At 37.3% G+C, this 16620-nt stretch overlaps 1 protein-coding gene across 4 annotated transcripts in view; it reads right to left on the bottom strand.

The window, feature by feature from the left end:
* Efemp1 (EGF-like fibulin extracellular matrix protein 1) overlaps positions 1-16620 on the bottom strand; it is a 97186-nt gene that overhangs the window by 35251 nt on the left and 45315 nt on the right. For all 4 annotated transcript variants that reach the window (XM_004867256.4, XM_087216358.1, XM_021246279.2 and 1 more), the window contains exons 6-10: positions 13951-14070; positions 12856-12975; positions 11222-11341; positions 784-907; positions 502-697 (exon numbers count right to left, since the gene is read on the bottom strand). In XM_004867256.4, coding sequence (XP_004867313.1) covers positions 502-697; positions 784-907; positions 11222-11341; positions 12856-12975; positions 13951-14070 — 680 coding nt within the window. The remainder of the gene's footprint in view (positions 1-501; positions 698-783; positions 908-11221; positions 11342-12855; positions 12976-13950; positions 14071-16620) is intronic.

The following is a 16620-nucleotide window of genomic DNA, read 5'->3' as shown; positions in this document are numbered from 1 at the left end:
ATTACTGGAAACAGAAGATAGGTCTAGTTGAAAGAAGTAGTTGATAGAAGGGTGACTTTGAGGACTATATCTGGCATCCAGGATTTTTTCCTTCCTATTGGGATTTTTTCCCTTCTCTCAGTGCTTCTCAGTTGTTGTGAAGTGAGCAACTCTGCTCCATGATGCCTTCTTCACCATAATGCTTTACCTCACTTCAGGCCCAGAAACAATGGAGCTAGTGGGCCATGGCTTGAAACCTCTGGAACCATGAGCCAAAGAAGTCTTTCCTCCTTTAATCTATTTATGACAGGTATTTGTCACAGTGACCAAAAAGCTAAGTATCACAGAGATCAATGTAATATCTATTTGACCGTGTTACCAGGAGGTTTAAATGTGATAATACACACAGAAGTCCTTATATGAAAATGCTTTAAATCCTAGCTTTGCCTTCATGTGAATGCTATACATCAGTGACAAACTTCCACCTGTCTCAACAGTGCACGCTGCCTGCGGGATACTTACTCTTAGGTAGAACTCTCCGTTTTCATTTCCAGATTTAATCCGAAAAGTATTGATGGTGTTGGTATAGACACTTGTGGCCTGTATCTGGTAGATGTCTGATGGTACAGCCCTGTCAGATCTGATGCTCATGTATTTGTGGAGTATGGACTGGGGCAGATCTAGGCACATAGCATTTGAAACTGGGCAAACACATCGGCTGCAGAGATAGACAAAAAATGTATTCACTGGTTTGGCTTGGAAAGACCAGAAAATTCTCACTTCAAAAGTTCTGATGTTTCTTACTTATCTGGTGTTAGAATGTAGGGATCTTGACAAGGATTTCGTGGATAACAACGGAAGCCACCATGATAATTCCAACACATTTCATCCTCTCGGCATTCATTGGTTGTTTCACATTCGTTTATATCTGTAGAGATGTAGGGTTAAAGAGTTTATGGATCTAAAAAAAATGTGTATGTGGCAGGTTCTTGTTTGTAAGGCAGTGTGTGAGAATGTGGATTGTATTCAATCTGCTTTTAGACATAAGACTAAATGGGACCTAATTTCATTTCATTGAATTCAGGATAGACATATCTGAGCCTTTCTGGACAGATTAGTAAGTGTTACTTCATATTTTATAAAGCACCAATTGTTTATCTGTTGAATTTAAAGCCAAATGCGAACTACTGACTCTGCTTATATAATAGTAAAAAAAATTAGTTGGGAATATAAATATGGGAAAAATTACTTACAAAGTAAAATGGAATTAAAGAATAGGTAGGGGAGTACATTGGTGGGTTTGAAACAGAATTGATCAATTCTGTCTGGAGGATTAAGGAAGGATGAAGGAAGGAGTAGGTATCTCAACTTGGCCTTGGAGGGTGGTGATTAGGTGAGATTTTCATGGCTAGAATGGGAATGGCTCTCCAGACTGAGAAAACAAGCATAAACTATGAAGAGGGCAGTTTGTCATCTCCCAGTAGAAAAGGAGAGAGGAAAAGGCTAGAAAGGTAGTTTCATTAAGCAGCATTATCTGAGGGATGGTAGATGATCGGAGAGGGGACTGCACTATCCAGAGGAGGCAGAGCAGAAGCAAAGCTGTGGAGTGTTCCACCATGTAGAGCAGAGCTATTTAGGTACAGTGTGGAAGAAGAAAGGGCTGTGAGTGCTGGAAGGCAAACTAGGAAAAGCATTGCCAAAGAAGCCAGAGGGAAATGAGTCTTAGGAAGAAGGGTGGTGGGTCAGCCAGGCTAGGCAAAGACTGATTCTAGATTTGGGTATTAGATGACATTTGCTTCCCAGATGATTTTGAAAAGAACATTTTTAGTAGTGAGTTATTACATTTATGATAACAGCAACAATTAAATTAATATCTACATCCCTATCTAGTCTATCTCCTATTATATTCAAATAGTGATTTATATTCTATCCAATAGAAGCCTTCTCTGAATCATGCACTTCCAAAGATAGGATGTATTTATGCATTAGTTTACTCATCCCATAAGTAACTTACTGAATCCTTGCTACAATCCAGGCATGGCCTAAGTGCTGGGATTTGATCTCTTTTGAAGTCTCATGGATGGTATTTCTCTTTTATGGCTTTTATTCCTTTTTTTTGCTTTGCATTACTGAAATCTGTATACAGTGGTATATCAATTTGCAAGTGGTTTTATTTGCAAACAGTTTGGTTCACAAACAGAAGCATTTGGAAAAATTTTGCTTCTGTTTGAGAACTCTGCATCAGGTGAGGAACACGACCAGGGCCATCTTTTCTAGAATCATGGAATGAATTAATTAAGTTCCTTGTTTTAATCCTATTAGCTTGAAACTCTTTGAGGGCATGGGCTACTGTACCCATGTTTAATCTTTCACTACTGAGTGTTAATGCACTGAGAACCTGCCTTTTAGAATATTAAATTAACTAAGTTGGTTCTCACACAAACTGTGTGGAGAAAAGTGAGGAAGATATTACCTCCATTTGATATTGAGGAAAAACAAAGGTTAAGCGGCTGGTTCAAGTTCATACAGTTAGTGACAGGTATCTTTCTATTACAAGTTACTCTAAATAAGAATAATTATATCCAGAAGGTGAGCCTTCTGGGCCACCATACCACTGCCGCCAGCACCAAGGAGCACAGCTGCTGCCAGCATTGAGGAGGAGCCTTCCAGGCCTCTGTACTACCGACCCCAGCACCGAGGAGGTGAGTCGTGCAGGCACCAGCACACCCTGCCCCCCAAAAATGAGAAGACACATAAAAAAGTCACAAAACCAGACTTCCAGATCACCTAAAGCAACCCCAAAGGGAAATGATATGGAACTATCTGATACTCAACCACCTGGACTCCCTGAACTGGCAACAAAAGAGGATCTGGAAAAACTAAAATCAGAAATAATTTCGCAGATAACAGCAGAGATTGTGCTAGTAGTTCAAGACATGATTAATAAATCTAGAGAGGACACAGATAAAAAGATAGAGGAGCTGAGGAACATGATGGAATCCCAACATAGGAAACAAATGGAATCCATAAAACAGATGCAAACAGATTTCCAGGAGATTAAAAACTCCATTGAAAGTTTACACAGCAGAATGAGCCAGTGTGAGGGCAGAATTTCAGATATAGAAGATAGGGTTGCAATTAGTGACCAGGAAGAGAAAAAATTTCTTTAGAATAGTAAGGGACCACAAGAAATCATTCCAGCAGCTGCTAGATGATGCAAAGAAGAGTAAAATAAGACTGATCGAGTCAGCGAAGAAACAGGAGAGAGAGTGCAGATGACATAAAATCTGTTCACAGAAGTGATGGCAGAAAACTTCCCAAGCAGGGGAAAAGAACTTGACATACAGATAAGTGGGGCATATGGGACTCCAACAAACCTTGATCAAAAAAAATCTACACATAGGCATGTAATAGTTAAGATTCCAGAAACCCAAAAGAGGGACAAAATTCCACAAGCAGTGAGAGAAAAGAAACAAATCACATACAAAGGAAAGCCCATCAGAATCACAACCGACTTCTCAACACAAACCCTCAAGGCAAGAAGAGGTTGGAGTGACGTATTTCAAGCCCTAAAGGAAGACAGCCTCCAACCCAGATTGATGTACCCTGCAAAACTATCTTTCAAAATTGATGGAGAAATAAGATACTTTCATGACAAAGAGCACCTTAGGAACTTCATGAATACCAAACCAGCACTCCAAAAAACTTTAGACAATATCCTAGCAAAAGATAATGGGGATCACAACCACAGGAAACCCAGCAGAATGAATCCATCTCCATTGGGCATGACAAGAAATTAAACACAAAGGGGGAGAATCCAACAAAAAGAAAAAGTCATGACAAGGATAAGTCAATACGTATCAGTTATAACCATCAATATTAATGGTCTCAATTCACCAATCAAAAGAAATAGACTGGCAGAATGGGTCAAGAAGCAAGATCCAACAATATACTGCATACAAGACACACACTTACTTCAGAAAGAAACTCATAGACTGAAAGTTAAAGGGTGGAAAGCAATACTCCATGCGATAGGAACCCCCAAAAAGCAAGAGTAGCTATCCTCTTTGCAGATCAAGTGGATTTCAAACCAGCACTGATTAAGAGAGACAAAGAAGGACACTACATCCTTATAAAGGGTACAATCCAACAGAAAGAGATGAAAATTATAATTATGTATGCACCAAACACTAGTGTGCCCAACTATATAAAACAAATATACTAACAGACATGAATAATCAAATAAGCACTAATACAATAGTAGTGTGGGACCTCAATACTCCACTGTCACAAATAGATCAACTAGATAAAAACTAAGCAATGAAATACTAGAACTCAGTCAAACTCTTGAACAAATGAACTTAACATGTTTACAAAGTGTTCCACCACACAAAATCAGAATACACATTTTTTTCAGCTGCACACGAGTAGTTCTCCAAAATAGACCACATACTCTCTCACAGAACATGTTTAAGTAAGTGCAAAGGAATTGAAGTTATCTCCTGTATATTATCAGATCATAGTGTGATGAAATTGGAGATCAACATCAAAAAAAACCTGCAAGAATTTCATAAACACATGGATATTGAACAACACACTTCTGAATAACCAAAGGGTCACAGAGGAAATTAAAGAAGAAATCAGACAGTTCCTACAGTTAAATGACAATGCCAATACACCATATCGGAATCTATGGGACACAATGAAAGCAGTCTTACGAGGGAAATTCATAGCAGTGAAGACGCATATTAGGAAAACACAGCGAGCCCAATTAAACAACCTGATGATAAACCTCAAGCTTCTAGAAAAAGAAGAGCAGGACAAATCCAAACTCATACAAGGGAGGAAATTATAAAGATCAGAGCAGAAATCAATTCAGTGGAGACTAAGAGAACGATACAAAAAAATCAACGAAGCCAAGAGTTGGTTCTTCGAAAGAATAAACAAAATTGACAAACCCTTGGCCAACCTTGTCAGAAAAATGAAAGAAAAGGCCCAAATCCATGCAATTAGGAATGAAAAGGGTGAAATTATAACAGACCCAGCAGAAATCCAGATGATCATCAATACCTACTTTGAGAACCTATATGCTGGTGGTAGTGTAGACTGGTGCAACCACTGTGGAAATCAGTATGGAGATACCTCAAAGAACTAGGACTGGAAGTCCCATTTGACCCCGCTATTCCCCTGCTGGGGATCTTCTCCAAAGAATTAAAAGAATCATACCACAGTGATATATGTGCACCCATGTTCATAGCAGGACAGTTTGTAACAGCTAAAACTTGGAAACAGCCCAAATGCCCATCGACTGGAGACTGGATCAAGAAAATGTGGGTTTTTAATAAAATAGAGTACTACTCAGCCATAAAAAATGAGAAATTAGAGACATTTATTGCTAAGTGGATGCACATTGAGGCGATACTCTTAAGTGAAATAAATAGGACACACATGTATAAATTTCGAATAGTTTCTCTGGTGTGAGAAACTGAAAGTGTAAATAAGGACTAAATGTATAATAGGTAATGTGAAATAGGAAGAAAAGGGGCAAAGGGGAAGGAAGGGGGAGGGCTAGAGGAAAGGATAGAAGGGAATGGGATTAATATGAGAAAATGGAAAAATAGGAACAAAATCTTTGTCAATAGGGAGGAATGGAGAGGTTGAAGGGAGGGCTGGGCAAGGGTGAAAAATAAGAACCAAGAGAGACTATGTAAAGGTGCAAATTTCCAATGATGAATGTCATTATATTGTATACCTAAAATGTATCAATGATTAGAATGAATAATCGATAATGTAAAATAGGAAGAAAAGGTCCAAAGGGGTAGGGGTAGTGGGAGGGGCAGGGGAAAGGAAAAAATGAAGAGAAATGGAAAAAATGGAAATAAAGTCTTTGTAAATAGGGAAGGGTGGAGGGGGTGAAAGGAGGGCTAGGAATGGGGAAAAAATAAGAACCAAGATGCATTATGTAAAGGTACAGTTCCCAATGAGAAATGTAATTGTGTTGTATACCTACAATGTACCAATAAAAGAATTTAATTAAAAAAAAGGTGTAGGACACCAAAAAAAAAAAAAAGAAAAAAAAAGAGAACCTATATGCCAATAAGATGAAAAACACAGAAGTGGACAGATTTCTAGATAAGTATGAATTACCACAGTTGAATGAAGAAGACCTAAAAATTCTAAACAACCCAATATCAATCAACGAAATTGAAAACATAAATAAAAACCTACCAACTAAGAAAAGCCCAGGTCCTGATGCTTCACTGCTGAATTCTACAAGACATTTAGAGAGGAACCACTGCCACTACGGTTTAAACTTGTCAATGAAATTGAAAGGGAAGCAATACTCCCAAATTCATTCCTGGAAGCAAGCATCACTTTGATGCCCAAAGCAGAGAGTGACCCAACCAAAAAAGAGAATTATAGGCCAATCTCACTAATGAACATAGATGCAAAAATCCTTAATAAGATACTGGCAGATAGAATGCAGAAGATCATCAAGAAGATCATACACCCCAAGTGGGATTCATCCCAGGGATGCAGGGATGGTTCAACATACGCAAATCAATCAATGTAATACATTATATCATAAAACCAAGGACAAAATCCATATGATCATCTCAATAGAAGCAGAAAAAAGCATTTGACAAAATCCAACATGCATTTATGATAAAAATCCTACAATAAATTGGAACAGACAGTCTCTACCTCAATCTGATAAAAGCCATCTATGAAAAACTAAAAGCCAATATCATACTAAATGGTCAAAAACTGAAATCCTTCACACTAAAATCGGGAACAAGATAAGGATGTCCACTATCACCACTCCTGTTCAATATAGTTTTGTGAACATTAGACATGGCAATTAGACAAGAGAAGTAAATAAAAGGAATAAAGATAGGCAATGAAGAAGTCAAATTGTCATTATTTGCACATGACATGATACTTTATATAGAAGACCCCAAGAACTCCACCAAAAGTCTTCTGGCCTTAATAACCAAATTCAGTAAAGTAGCTGGATACAAGGTCAACACACAAAAATCAACAGCTTTCCTGTACATGAACAAGAGACTCACTGAGAGGGCAATAGGGCAAACAATTCCTTTCACAATAGCATCCAAAAAAGCGAAATACCTATGGATCAACCTAACAAAAGAAATCAAAGTCCTCTTCTGTGAAAACTATAGCACTCTGAAAGGAGAGACTGAAGATGATATCAGAAAATGGAAAGACATCCCTTGTTCCTGGGTAGGGAGATTCAACATAGTGAAAATGGCCATACTTCCAAATCTGCTATATAGAGTCAATGTACTTCTAATTGAAATTCCAGTGGCATACTTTATGGACCTTGACAAAACAATTCAAAAATTCATTTGGAACAAGAAGAGACCCAGAATAGCAAAAGCAATTCTAGGTAACAGAGACATGGCAGGGGGTATCACAACCCCCAACTTGAAACTATACTACAAAGCGAATGTGATAAAACAGCATGGTACTGGCAAAGAAACAGACTGGAGGACCAGTGGAATAGATTAGAAGATGCAGAAACAACTCCAGACACACTCAGCCACCTCATCTTTGACAAATAAGCCAAACACCCTCACTAGAGGAAAGATAGCCTCTTTAATAAATGGTGCTGAAAAAATTGGGTTTCAACTTGCCAAAGATTCATACTAGACCTATATCTCTCACCATGCACTAAACTAAAATCAAAATGGATTAAAGATCTAAATATTAAAACAGAAACACTGAACTGGTTGGAGCAGAGGTTAGGTAGAACTCTTGAAGGTATTGGAGTAGGAAAAGATTTTATGAACAAAATCTCAGTTGCCCATGAACTAGCACAAACAATCAACAAGTGGGATCTGTTCTTACTAAAAAGCTTCTGCACAGCAAGAGAAACCACCAACAGTGTAAAGAGACAACCCACAATGTGGGAAAAATTTTCACCTGCTGTTCCTCAGACAAAGGTTTACTATCTAGATTCTATAAAGAACTTAAAAACATCAGACCTCCCAAATTTAAAGACCCAATCCTAAATGGGCATCTGAAATGAACAGACATTTCTCAGATGACGAAGTAGAAATAGCAAATAAACATATGAAAAAAAGTTTAACATCACTGGTTATTTGAGAGATGCATATGAAAACAATGCTGAGGTTCCACCTCACCCTAGAAAGAATAGCTGCTATCATGAAATCAACCAATGACAAATTCTGGCGAGGCTGTGTCAAAAGAGGAACCCTGCTCCACTGCTGGTGGGAGTGTAGACTGGTGCAACCACTGTGGAAATCAGTATGGAGATACCTCAAAGAACTAGGACTGAAAGTCCCATTGGATCCATCTATTCCTCTGCTGGGTATCTTCCCCAAAGAATTAAAAGAATCATAGCTCAGTGATATATGTACACTCATATTCATAGCAGCACAATTTGTAATAGTCAACACTTGGAAGCAGCCCAATTGCCCATCAACTGGAGACTGGATAAAGAAAATGTAGTTTTTTTATAAGATGGAGTACTACTTAGCCATAAAAAATGAGAAATTAGAGACATTTAAAGCTAAATGGATGCACATTGAGGTGATACTCTTCAGTGAAACAAATAGGACACACATGTGTAAATACCGAATAGTTTTTCTAGTGTGAGAAACTGGAAGTGTAAATAAGGACTAAAAGTTATAAAAGATGATGTGAAATAGGAAGAAAAGGGGCAAAGGGGAAGGGGAAGTGGGAAGGGTAGGAGAAAGGAAAGAAGGGAATGGAATTAATATAAGAAACTGAAAAAATGGAAACAACGTCTTTATAAATGTGGAGGGATGGAGGGGTTGAAAGGAGGGGAGGGGAAGGGGGAAAAATTAGAACCAAGAGAGATTATGTAAAGGTGCAAATTTCCAATGATGAATGTCATTATATTGTATATCTAAAATGTGCCAATAAAATTCAATAAAAAAAAAGGAAAAAAGGACAATTATATACTATATTTGTAAAAAAAAATGTCTTTTAGGTTCCTAATGGCTACAGTTATCTGGAATCCAAGAGGAGGCTGGAAAAGCTATGCAGTTTCCTTGAGTCAGTTAAAAGAAGAATCTTGTTGGACTAGCTACAGGTGAACACAGAAAACTTAGATTTCTTAGAATAAATCACAATTGACTTGCCTTTGCAATATTTTTAATCATAAAAATAAAGGTGCTGTTTAACTACAGGAGAAGTAAGACTGTTTTGTCATATGGATTTCCACAGTAGCAAAAAAGGAAGCATAAACTATTAACTTCATTTATTACTTCCAGTAATTTAGAGCCTAGCATAATCAATAGCTTGATCATAATGTAAGATTTTCGAAAATTAATAGTATTAACTTTTTTTGTGTGTGAATGTTTGTTCATTCTCTGTCTGTCTCTCTCTCTCACACACACACACACACACACACACACACACACACACACACACACTGTCTTCATTTTTGTAAGCCTGTGGAAATGAGAACAGGTATTTCATACAAACAGTAAGCCGTTAGGGGGAATATAAGAATCCAAATCTTTCAATTTTACTTTGTTTTTGCGACTGAGACTCAGGTGCGTTGGTTTCAGTGGAGGAAAGCAATTGCTTTATACTTGAAAAGAATGTAAATCTCCATGAAAAATGTTTTGGCTTAAACAAATATTCTAAAGCTGCATATCTTCAACACAACATTTATGAACTCCCCCTTGCAATTTCAGTGCATTTTCTACCGTTAATTTCAACAGATATAAATGTTTCTGGATATTACACCAGGCAAGCAAGATCCAACTATATGTTAATTTGCTTCTGTTTTTGCTGAGTATCAAGTCCAGTTATGATCAGAAACACATAGATATTTATTTAGAAGACTAAGAAAACTGGTTAAAATATCCCACTAGCTAACCTTTTGTGGCATTTAATACTTAACGTTAAAATCTCAATTAGACTTTAGTAAGTATAACAATTGCAATGCAATGTTTTCCCACAATAGATGTTCACTGAGCAGTGAATGACATTCTGATTGTGCTCAAAGCTAGTGGTTGGATTCTAGTTGCAAACTACAATATCCCAGGTCATGGACGTTTCTCTGAACTAGTATTTTACTGTACAATTATGATATAGATTGATAGATTGAGGCTCCACAGTTTCTCCTTTCCTTGATCTTTTTCTTTCTTAAGAATTCTTTACTGTCCTTGTGTACTCTTTCCAATTCCGATTAAACAGGATTCTCTAGAGAGGATTTACTATTATTCATTCACATTGCTAAGTTTCATAAAAACTGATTGTGCAGGTTTTATAGCTTACAAGTGATTTTTACATGTTATTTTGTTTCATTACCAGATTTCCCTTTTTCAAAAAGGAAAGCCAAGACTTACAACTTGTGATGATTTGTTTAAGATTATATTGGTCAAATGCAGTAAGGGTAGAATCAAATATGTTTTCTATTGTTAATTTTGGTGATTTTTTTTCACTCCTTCACTATTTTGTGTAAATTTAAGTGTTGTCACTAGCCTCTTCAAGATTATCTACATTTTTGGTTTTATTTGCCAGTCTTTTTCATGTTAAAGAAATTTTAAACTACATGCAGCATAGGAAATAGGAGGACAAGAGTGCATATTTTCAGATCTTCCAGAGAGACTCTCAAATTGTACTATTATGGAGACCTGCCTCTTTTCCTTAAGTATGAAGTTCACATGAGTGTTTATTTTCAAATTGAGTCCGAGGTCATTATCTATTGTGAGATTAATAGTTTTTGTTTCTCAAAAACTCAAGCACATTTTAATATACATAAAGATAATTTTCCATAGCATTTAATTTACAACGTAATTTAGTCTTGGTGTTTTAGAGAATTGAGACTGGGATGAGGTCCATCTAACCAACTTATTAAGTTAAGCTGTAAACTCAAGCTCATGGTTAAACATTTTAATAATTGAATCTCTTCTGGGAGATAATTAGAAGGTGTCAACTCATTGAGATTACATTGGCTATTTGGTAGTGATATTAGCATTTATTTAAATTGTATTTTCAGAAAAAAAAGTACTCTAAATTTCAAACAAAGTCAAAGTTAATATTGAATCTCCTCTTTATGAGGTGTACATTAATTCATTATAAACAGGGAGAGAAAAAGCTTAAATTGTGTATTTCATGTGGGAAAAATGAATGTCTACAGTAAAGAATTCTATAACATCCTCCATTTTTTTCCTGGTTAAAACTGAACACTTTCCAGTTATGAAGACAATATGCTTACCTTGACATGTTCTACCTCCCACTACTTGGTATCCCTGGGGGCACATACACGAGAATGTCCCAGGTTCGTTGACACATTGGTATTGACACAGGTAGTTTGAGGTTCTGCATTCATCAATGTCTGTTGAATCAGAGAACAGCAAGGACACAAAGTTCAAAAGATTTTATGTCACTGCTTTGTTAATATATATTTTAGATGAGCTATTGAGAGTAAAAACATTGCAAACTCCATAATAGAAATGCATGACTATCAGAAACTCAAGGGCCAGTCCTACAGTTCAGTTCAGTATAGTTTATTTCCATCTCTGGTTGCAGAGCACAAGGAGTTTTCTTACCATCGGTTTTACTGAATCAGTGCTGACAATTTGCCTAAGCCTGAATTTACCTACACTAGTTGAGCAGGCTGAATGAAATGCTTGTGGTTGACACTCTTCACTTTAGGCTCTGCACACCCACCCAGGATGCAGATTTATGCTTGTCTCCTCAGAAATTTGGTGGCCCAACTGCTGAGTTTATATGAGTTTGAACTCCAGATCCTATCCCTGGAAGTTTCTGGTAGTGATGTCTTGCCAGGATCTGGTCTTCAGGGGAAGAATACTTTGCGTTTCTGAGTAGGTATGTTACTAGAATTTGCTCCAAATAGCAGAGCAATGTCCTAGGCCAGCCCCTCCTGGTTTTGAGCACACTGGCATGATACAAGGACTTCTAGGTGGGGTAAGAACTTTGTGACTCCAAGAAAACCTGGAGGGATCACGAGGAAGTTAGGGACATCAAGTGTTGATGGCATTCCCTTCTTGATGTCTTATGCTTTTTGAATACAATCCAATAGAATGTATTCCTGAAATTGACTCTGAAGATTACCCAGCCGGGGGAATGGCCCTCTTTTTTTTATTAATATGGAATATGGAACCTAGGCTGCTTAAGAAATGCACACAGTGCAGTAACAAAGCTAGGGATCAGGTTTCTTGTTTTGTTTTGTTTTTTGTACTGGGGATCAAACTTGGATCCTTGGGCTTGCGAGGCAGGCGGCAGAACCACTGAGCTAAATCCCTCACCCCAGGTCTCTTGTGTTGTTGAGAAAGGGTCTCATTATGTAGTTCATGCTGGCTTTGAACTCACTATGTAGCCCAGGGTGACCTCAATCTTTCAGCTATCTTCCTGCCTCAGCCTCCTGAGTGCTATGATTACAAGCATGTGCCACCATGCCTAGCTCTAGGTTTTTATTGTAATATGTTTGACAATGCCCTCATCTCTTCTCAAACATAAATGTGCACATCAATCACACAGCATTCTTGCTAAATAGTAGATTCTGATTTAGGAAGTCTGAGATTCTGGATCTCATAGAGGAACTGCTACTACCACTGGTCATCAGCTCATAACTGGAGAAGCAAGACACTAGAGCACCATTTGTAATGATTAGACCCTGCCTACATCAAATGTTTTAGTTCTTTTGATTTTTCTCTTTTCTTTTGATGACATATTAAAAAGTCAATATTATAAATACATTAATCAGGCAATAGATCAGAATTTCTGTGAGTTAAAAATTTGTTTTCATTAACAGGTACATAAGCAGACAAAAGCAACCCCAGTTACAAGGATAGAATTTTATTACACATTATTTGGAAAATATTTTACCTTCACAGTTGAGCCTGTCACTGCTCAGCTCATATCCTTGATTACACTGACAGATGAATGAGCCAACAATGTTGTAGCACTGCTGAGCACATTGGTTGCTGGCATCACATTCATTTATATCTGAAAGAAAAGTTATATATATAAATATAAATAAATAATATGTATTTAAACATATATTTGCTCTACATCATTTGATGATAAGTAATTCCCTAGTTGAATTCTTTGTCCTGCAGAAGCTCATTGGAGAACATCCATTCAGTTTCATACTTTTTGGAACAACCTCAAAGGTCTGTCATATACTTCTTTTAGAAATACCAGGATTTTTTTTTTAAAGGAATGACAGTTAGTTTGATGTTTGATAAATCTTCCCAAAAGAATTTAATGCTTCTAATAAATATACATTCCAGTATCTATTTTCTTTTCTTGTTCAGATTCAAAATGCCAACTCTATAAATAATCATTATATGACACTCACACTGATATGGTCTCTCAGCATACTGTGGTGAAGATTTATCTGTGCTATTTATTACTTTTTAAATGGTTTCTGTTAAATTCCATTACAATTATAACATAAGCCTTTGAGACTCATACAGAGTTTTGCAATGCTCTAAGGCACTGAAAATATTGTGAAAAAGCATTTTTCCTGCACTAGATTCTTTCCATCTCATGCCAATCTTATAATTGTGTGCCGTGACATTGCATCCTGAAAAGGGAGAAGCAGCATGTAAAAATCAGATGCGCTTTCAGTGGAAAGTTTATGTACTTGAACTTCCAGTAACCCCCTTGGCACCTTCAGCATTTATATCATACACTGTTGACTAATTGGTGTGTGTATATCAATTGATCTGTAGTTAAAAAAAAACTTTTATACACCCACAGAGAAGTGAAACCAAGGTTAAAAAAGTTTTCCATTCACATCTTGATGTGTTTTAAGAAACTCATTATTACTGTCTTCAGCTTTATGATTGCTTAAGGGAAGATGATGAAAACCAGTTCTCTCAGGAACATAGAAAACTGGAAATATTGCATATTGACATGGGGTTTCTTTCCCTTGAAGATAAAACTCAGTCAGGATGGCAATTCCCGAAAGCTTACCTACACAGGAGTAGTTGTTTGCTGCCAACAGAAACCCAGGGCTGCACTGGCAATAAAATGAGCCTGGTGTGTTCACACATCTTTGGTGGCAATATGGAGGCACAGCGCATTCATCTATGTCTAGGGGATCAGGCATACAAACAGAGAACCAAATTATTGACTCAACAAAAAAACTTATCTAGGGAAGACCTCATTTGAAAAATAATTCATACTCTCATTCATCCCTCTCTGTCTCTGTCTCTGTCTCTCTCTCTCTCACCCCTGGCTGGCAAATGCAAGGTCCTGAGTTCCATTCCTGGTACCAAAAAAAAAAAAAAAAAAAGTAAAGACTATTTCCCATAACTATGAGAAAATCAGTCTGGGGAGCTCAATGCTTATTTGAAATGACAGAGGTAGAAAAGAACAAAGAATGGAGTGATGAGGTACAATCTAAGAGGATGAAGTTGTGGGCTGTGTTCAGATGGTGACTCTAAGTCTCTGAAATATTTAGTCTCTCAGCGTTTTGCAAGATATGTAAGAAGGCTTGCCATGTGTATCTTAGGAAGTCAAAGGAAAGAACGCTGTGGAAGGAAAGGATGCTGAACAAGTGACCTCTTGAGAGTGGCCTTCTGACACTGATGAAGTGTTCCAGTCTGTGTGTCTTTCTTAGATAAATATTTCCAACCATAAAATGCTCAACCAAGAACTTGCAGAGTTGTACTAACAACTTATAAGCATAATAAAATGTCATTAATTCATGACTGTACACTTTGTGACAACTCTAACATGGCACATGTAATTTAAAATAACAATTATGCATTACCATGCAACACTATATAGTGATACTGCCTTGAAGTAAAAAAAAAAAGAAATAAGATTATGTTGGGCTCTGTGGCTCTTCCAGTGAGAAGCAGTGTACTTGCATGGCCTCAGGGTAACTAGAGTTTTAATCTTTCTTCTGGCAATTACTAGCTTATCCAAGCTTCCATTTCTTTTTCCAGAAGTATAATAATGAACAATACCATAGAAATGTTAGAGAGAAACATGAAATAAAGTAGGCTAAGTTCCTAGAACATAGTAAGTAAAAATACATGGGGGCTTATTAAGGTAGAAGATTTTTTTTTATTTGACTCACATATTGAAATAAAGATATTCACATGGCTTTGCCCCTTTGTTCAGGTGTCTTTTCAGAGCTCCTTGGGAAGAACATCTCTACCACACATAATTCATTCTGCTCTATCTCTATTCTTACCCTGCTTTAGATTTCCTTGTAACTCTTGACATCACTTGACATTGTGTTATGCTTTTACTATATTTGCTTCTTGTCTTGTCTCCCTCACTATAATACATGGCAAATAAGACATACCTTCTCCCCTTGAAGTAGAGGCTGAGAAATTCAGATTGCTCACTGCTGAATGCTCAATAGTTGAAACAAGGGCTGGCAGAGTGGGTGCTCAATAAACATTATTTGAATGAATGGAAATAATGTTAATTAAGAGTAATTTAAGCACAATGATTCCTAGTATTGTATATTACAGCTAGGTGCCAGTATTGACAGCCAAATTGTATAAATTGTACTTTCTCAGCTCTGTGATAGCTATAAATTTGTATAATCTCTTTGTTTACTACTATACTCCAACAACTGGAGCAGAGCCTGGCACATAGTCAGCCTTCAATAAATATTTGATGAATAAATGATGCAGGTAGACAGGTGTCTCATGCAGTATCATTTGCATCCAGTAAATATTCACCAAACCATTGTTTTCTAGCACTGTGTTTAGCACTGTAAGTTTGTGATAACAAATATACACATATTCACATCTGTCTAGTATGGAAGACAATCCATCGAATGATAAGATAGAAAAAAGAAAGGGGTATGAGGGACAGAGAGAGCATGGTACTGTTCAGTGTGTGGCCTGCTGACTGCTGTGGCACCATGGACTGTTTGGACCAATCTACAACAAATAAATATAGGCGCATACGTGTTTAAAAACAGCAATCTGACATCACCACGTATTTTTGTTATATTTTACGGGGATATTGGTCTATAACAGATTGGAAATTTTACTACTTCAGTACACTTTGACAAGGAAGGAGTGACTAATTATATTTGAGTAGATCATGGAAGGTTTCCCAAAGGAGGTGACACTGAGCTAGGATTTCTAGTGGAAAAGGAGTTTCTTGGGAGAGAATATTCTTTGTGCTGGGAAGAGCTTGTATAAAGGCAGTGAAGTGTGACACTGTACGTGTATAATTAGTGGGACAGAACTGGAGTATAATTTTCATTTTTGGAGAGGGGTGCTAATGGATATAGATCAGAATGAGGAAGACCTTTTATGCTCTGTTGAGGAATGTGGACTTGATTCTGTGGGTGAGGGGAACACCAGGGCAGACACGTGATTGGATGTGAGTTTAAGAAGGTCTCTCCCTACTCTCCTAAAGGGCTGTGATCATGTATTCTCTTTTCTTTGGTTCTTTTTTCTGTACTTTTTAGTCACCCAAATGTTTACTTTCCTGACTATACAATGGGCAAAACTTGGATATCTATGGAGTTTTCTATACACTCTTCTGAATCATGGCTCCAGCCACTACAAACCCTGGGCCTTTCTCTGAGGCTAGGAACCAACCACAACATCTAGGCACAGCCCCGTGGCAGAAAGAACTGGATCAGGGCCCACGAGGAACTCAGTG

The sequence above is a fragment of the Heterocephalus glaber genome, unplaced genomic scaffold (assembly GCF_053883595.1).
Source record: "Heterocephalus glaber isolate CG9 unplaced genomic scaffold, H.glaber_assembly_v1.0 deba00001457, whole genome shotgun sequence".
In the NCBI taxonomy this organism is placed as follows: Eukaryota; Metazoa; Chordata; class Mammalia; order Rodentia; family Bathyergidae; genus Heterocephalus; species Heterocephalus glaber.
Note: the sequence above shows the minus strand (reverse complement) of the source record. Positions and strands in the feature narration are given on the sequence as shown.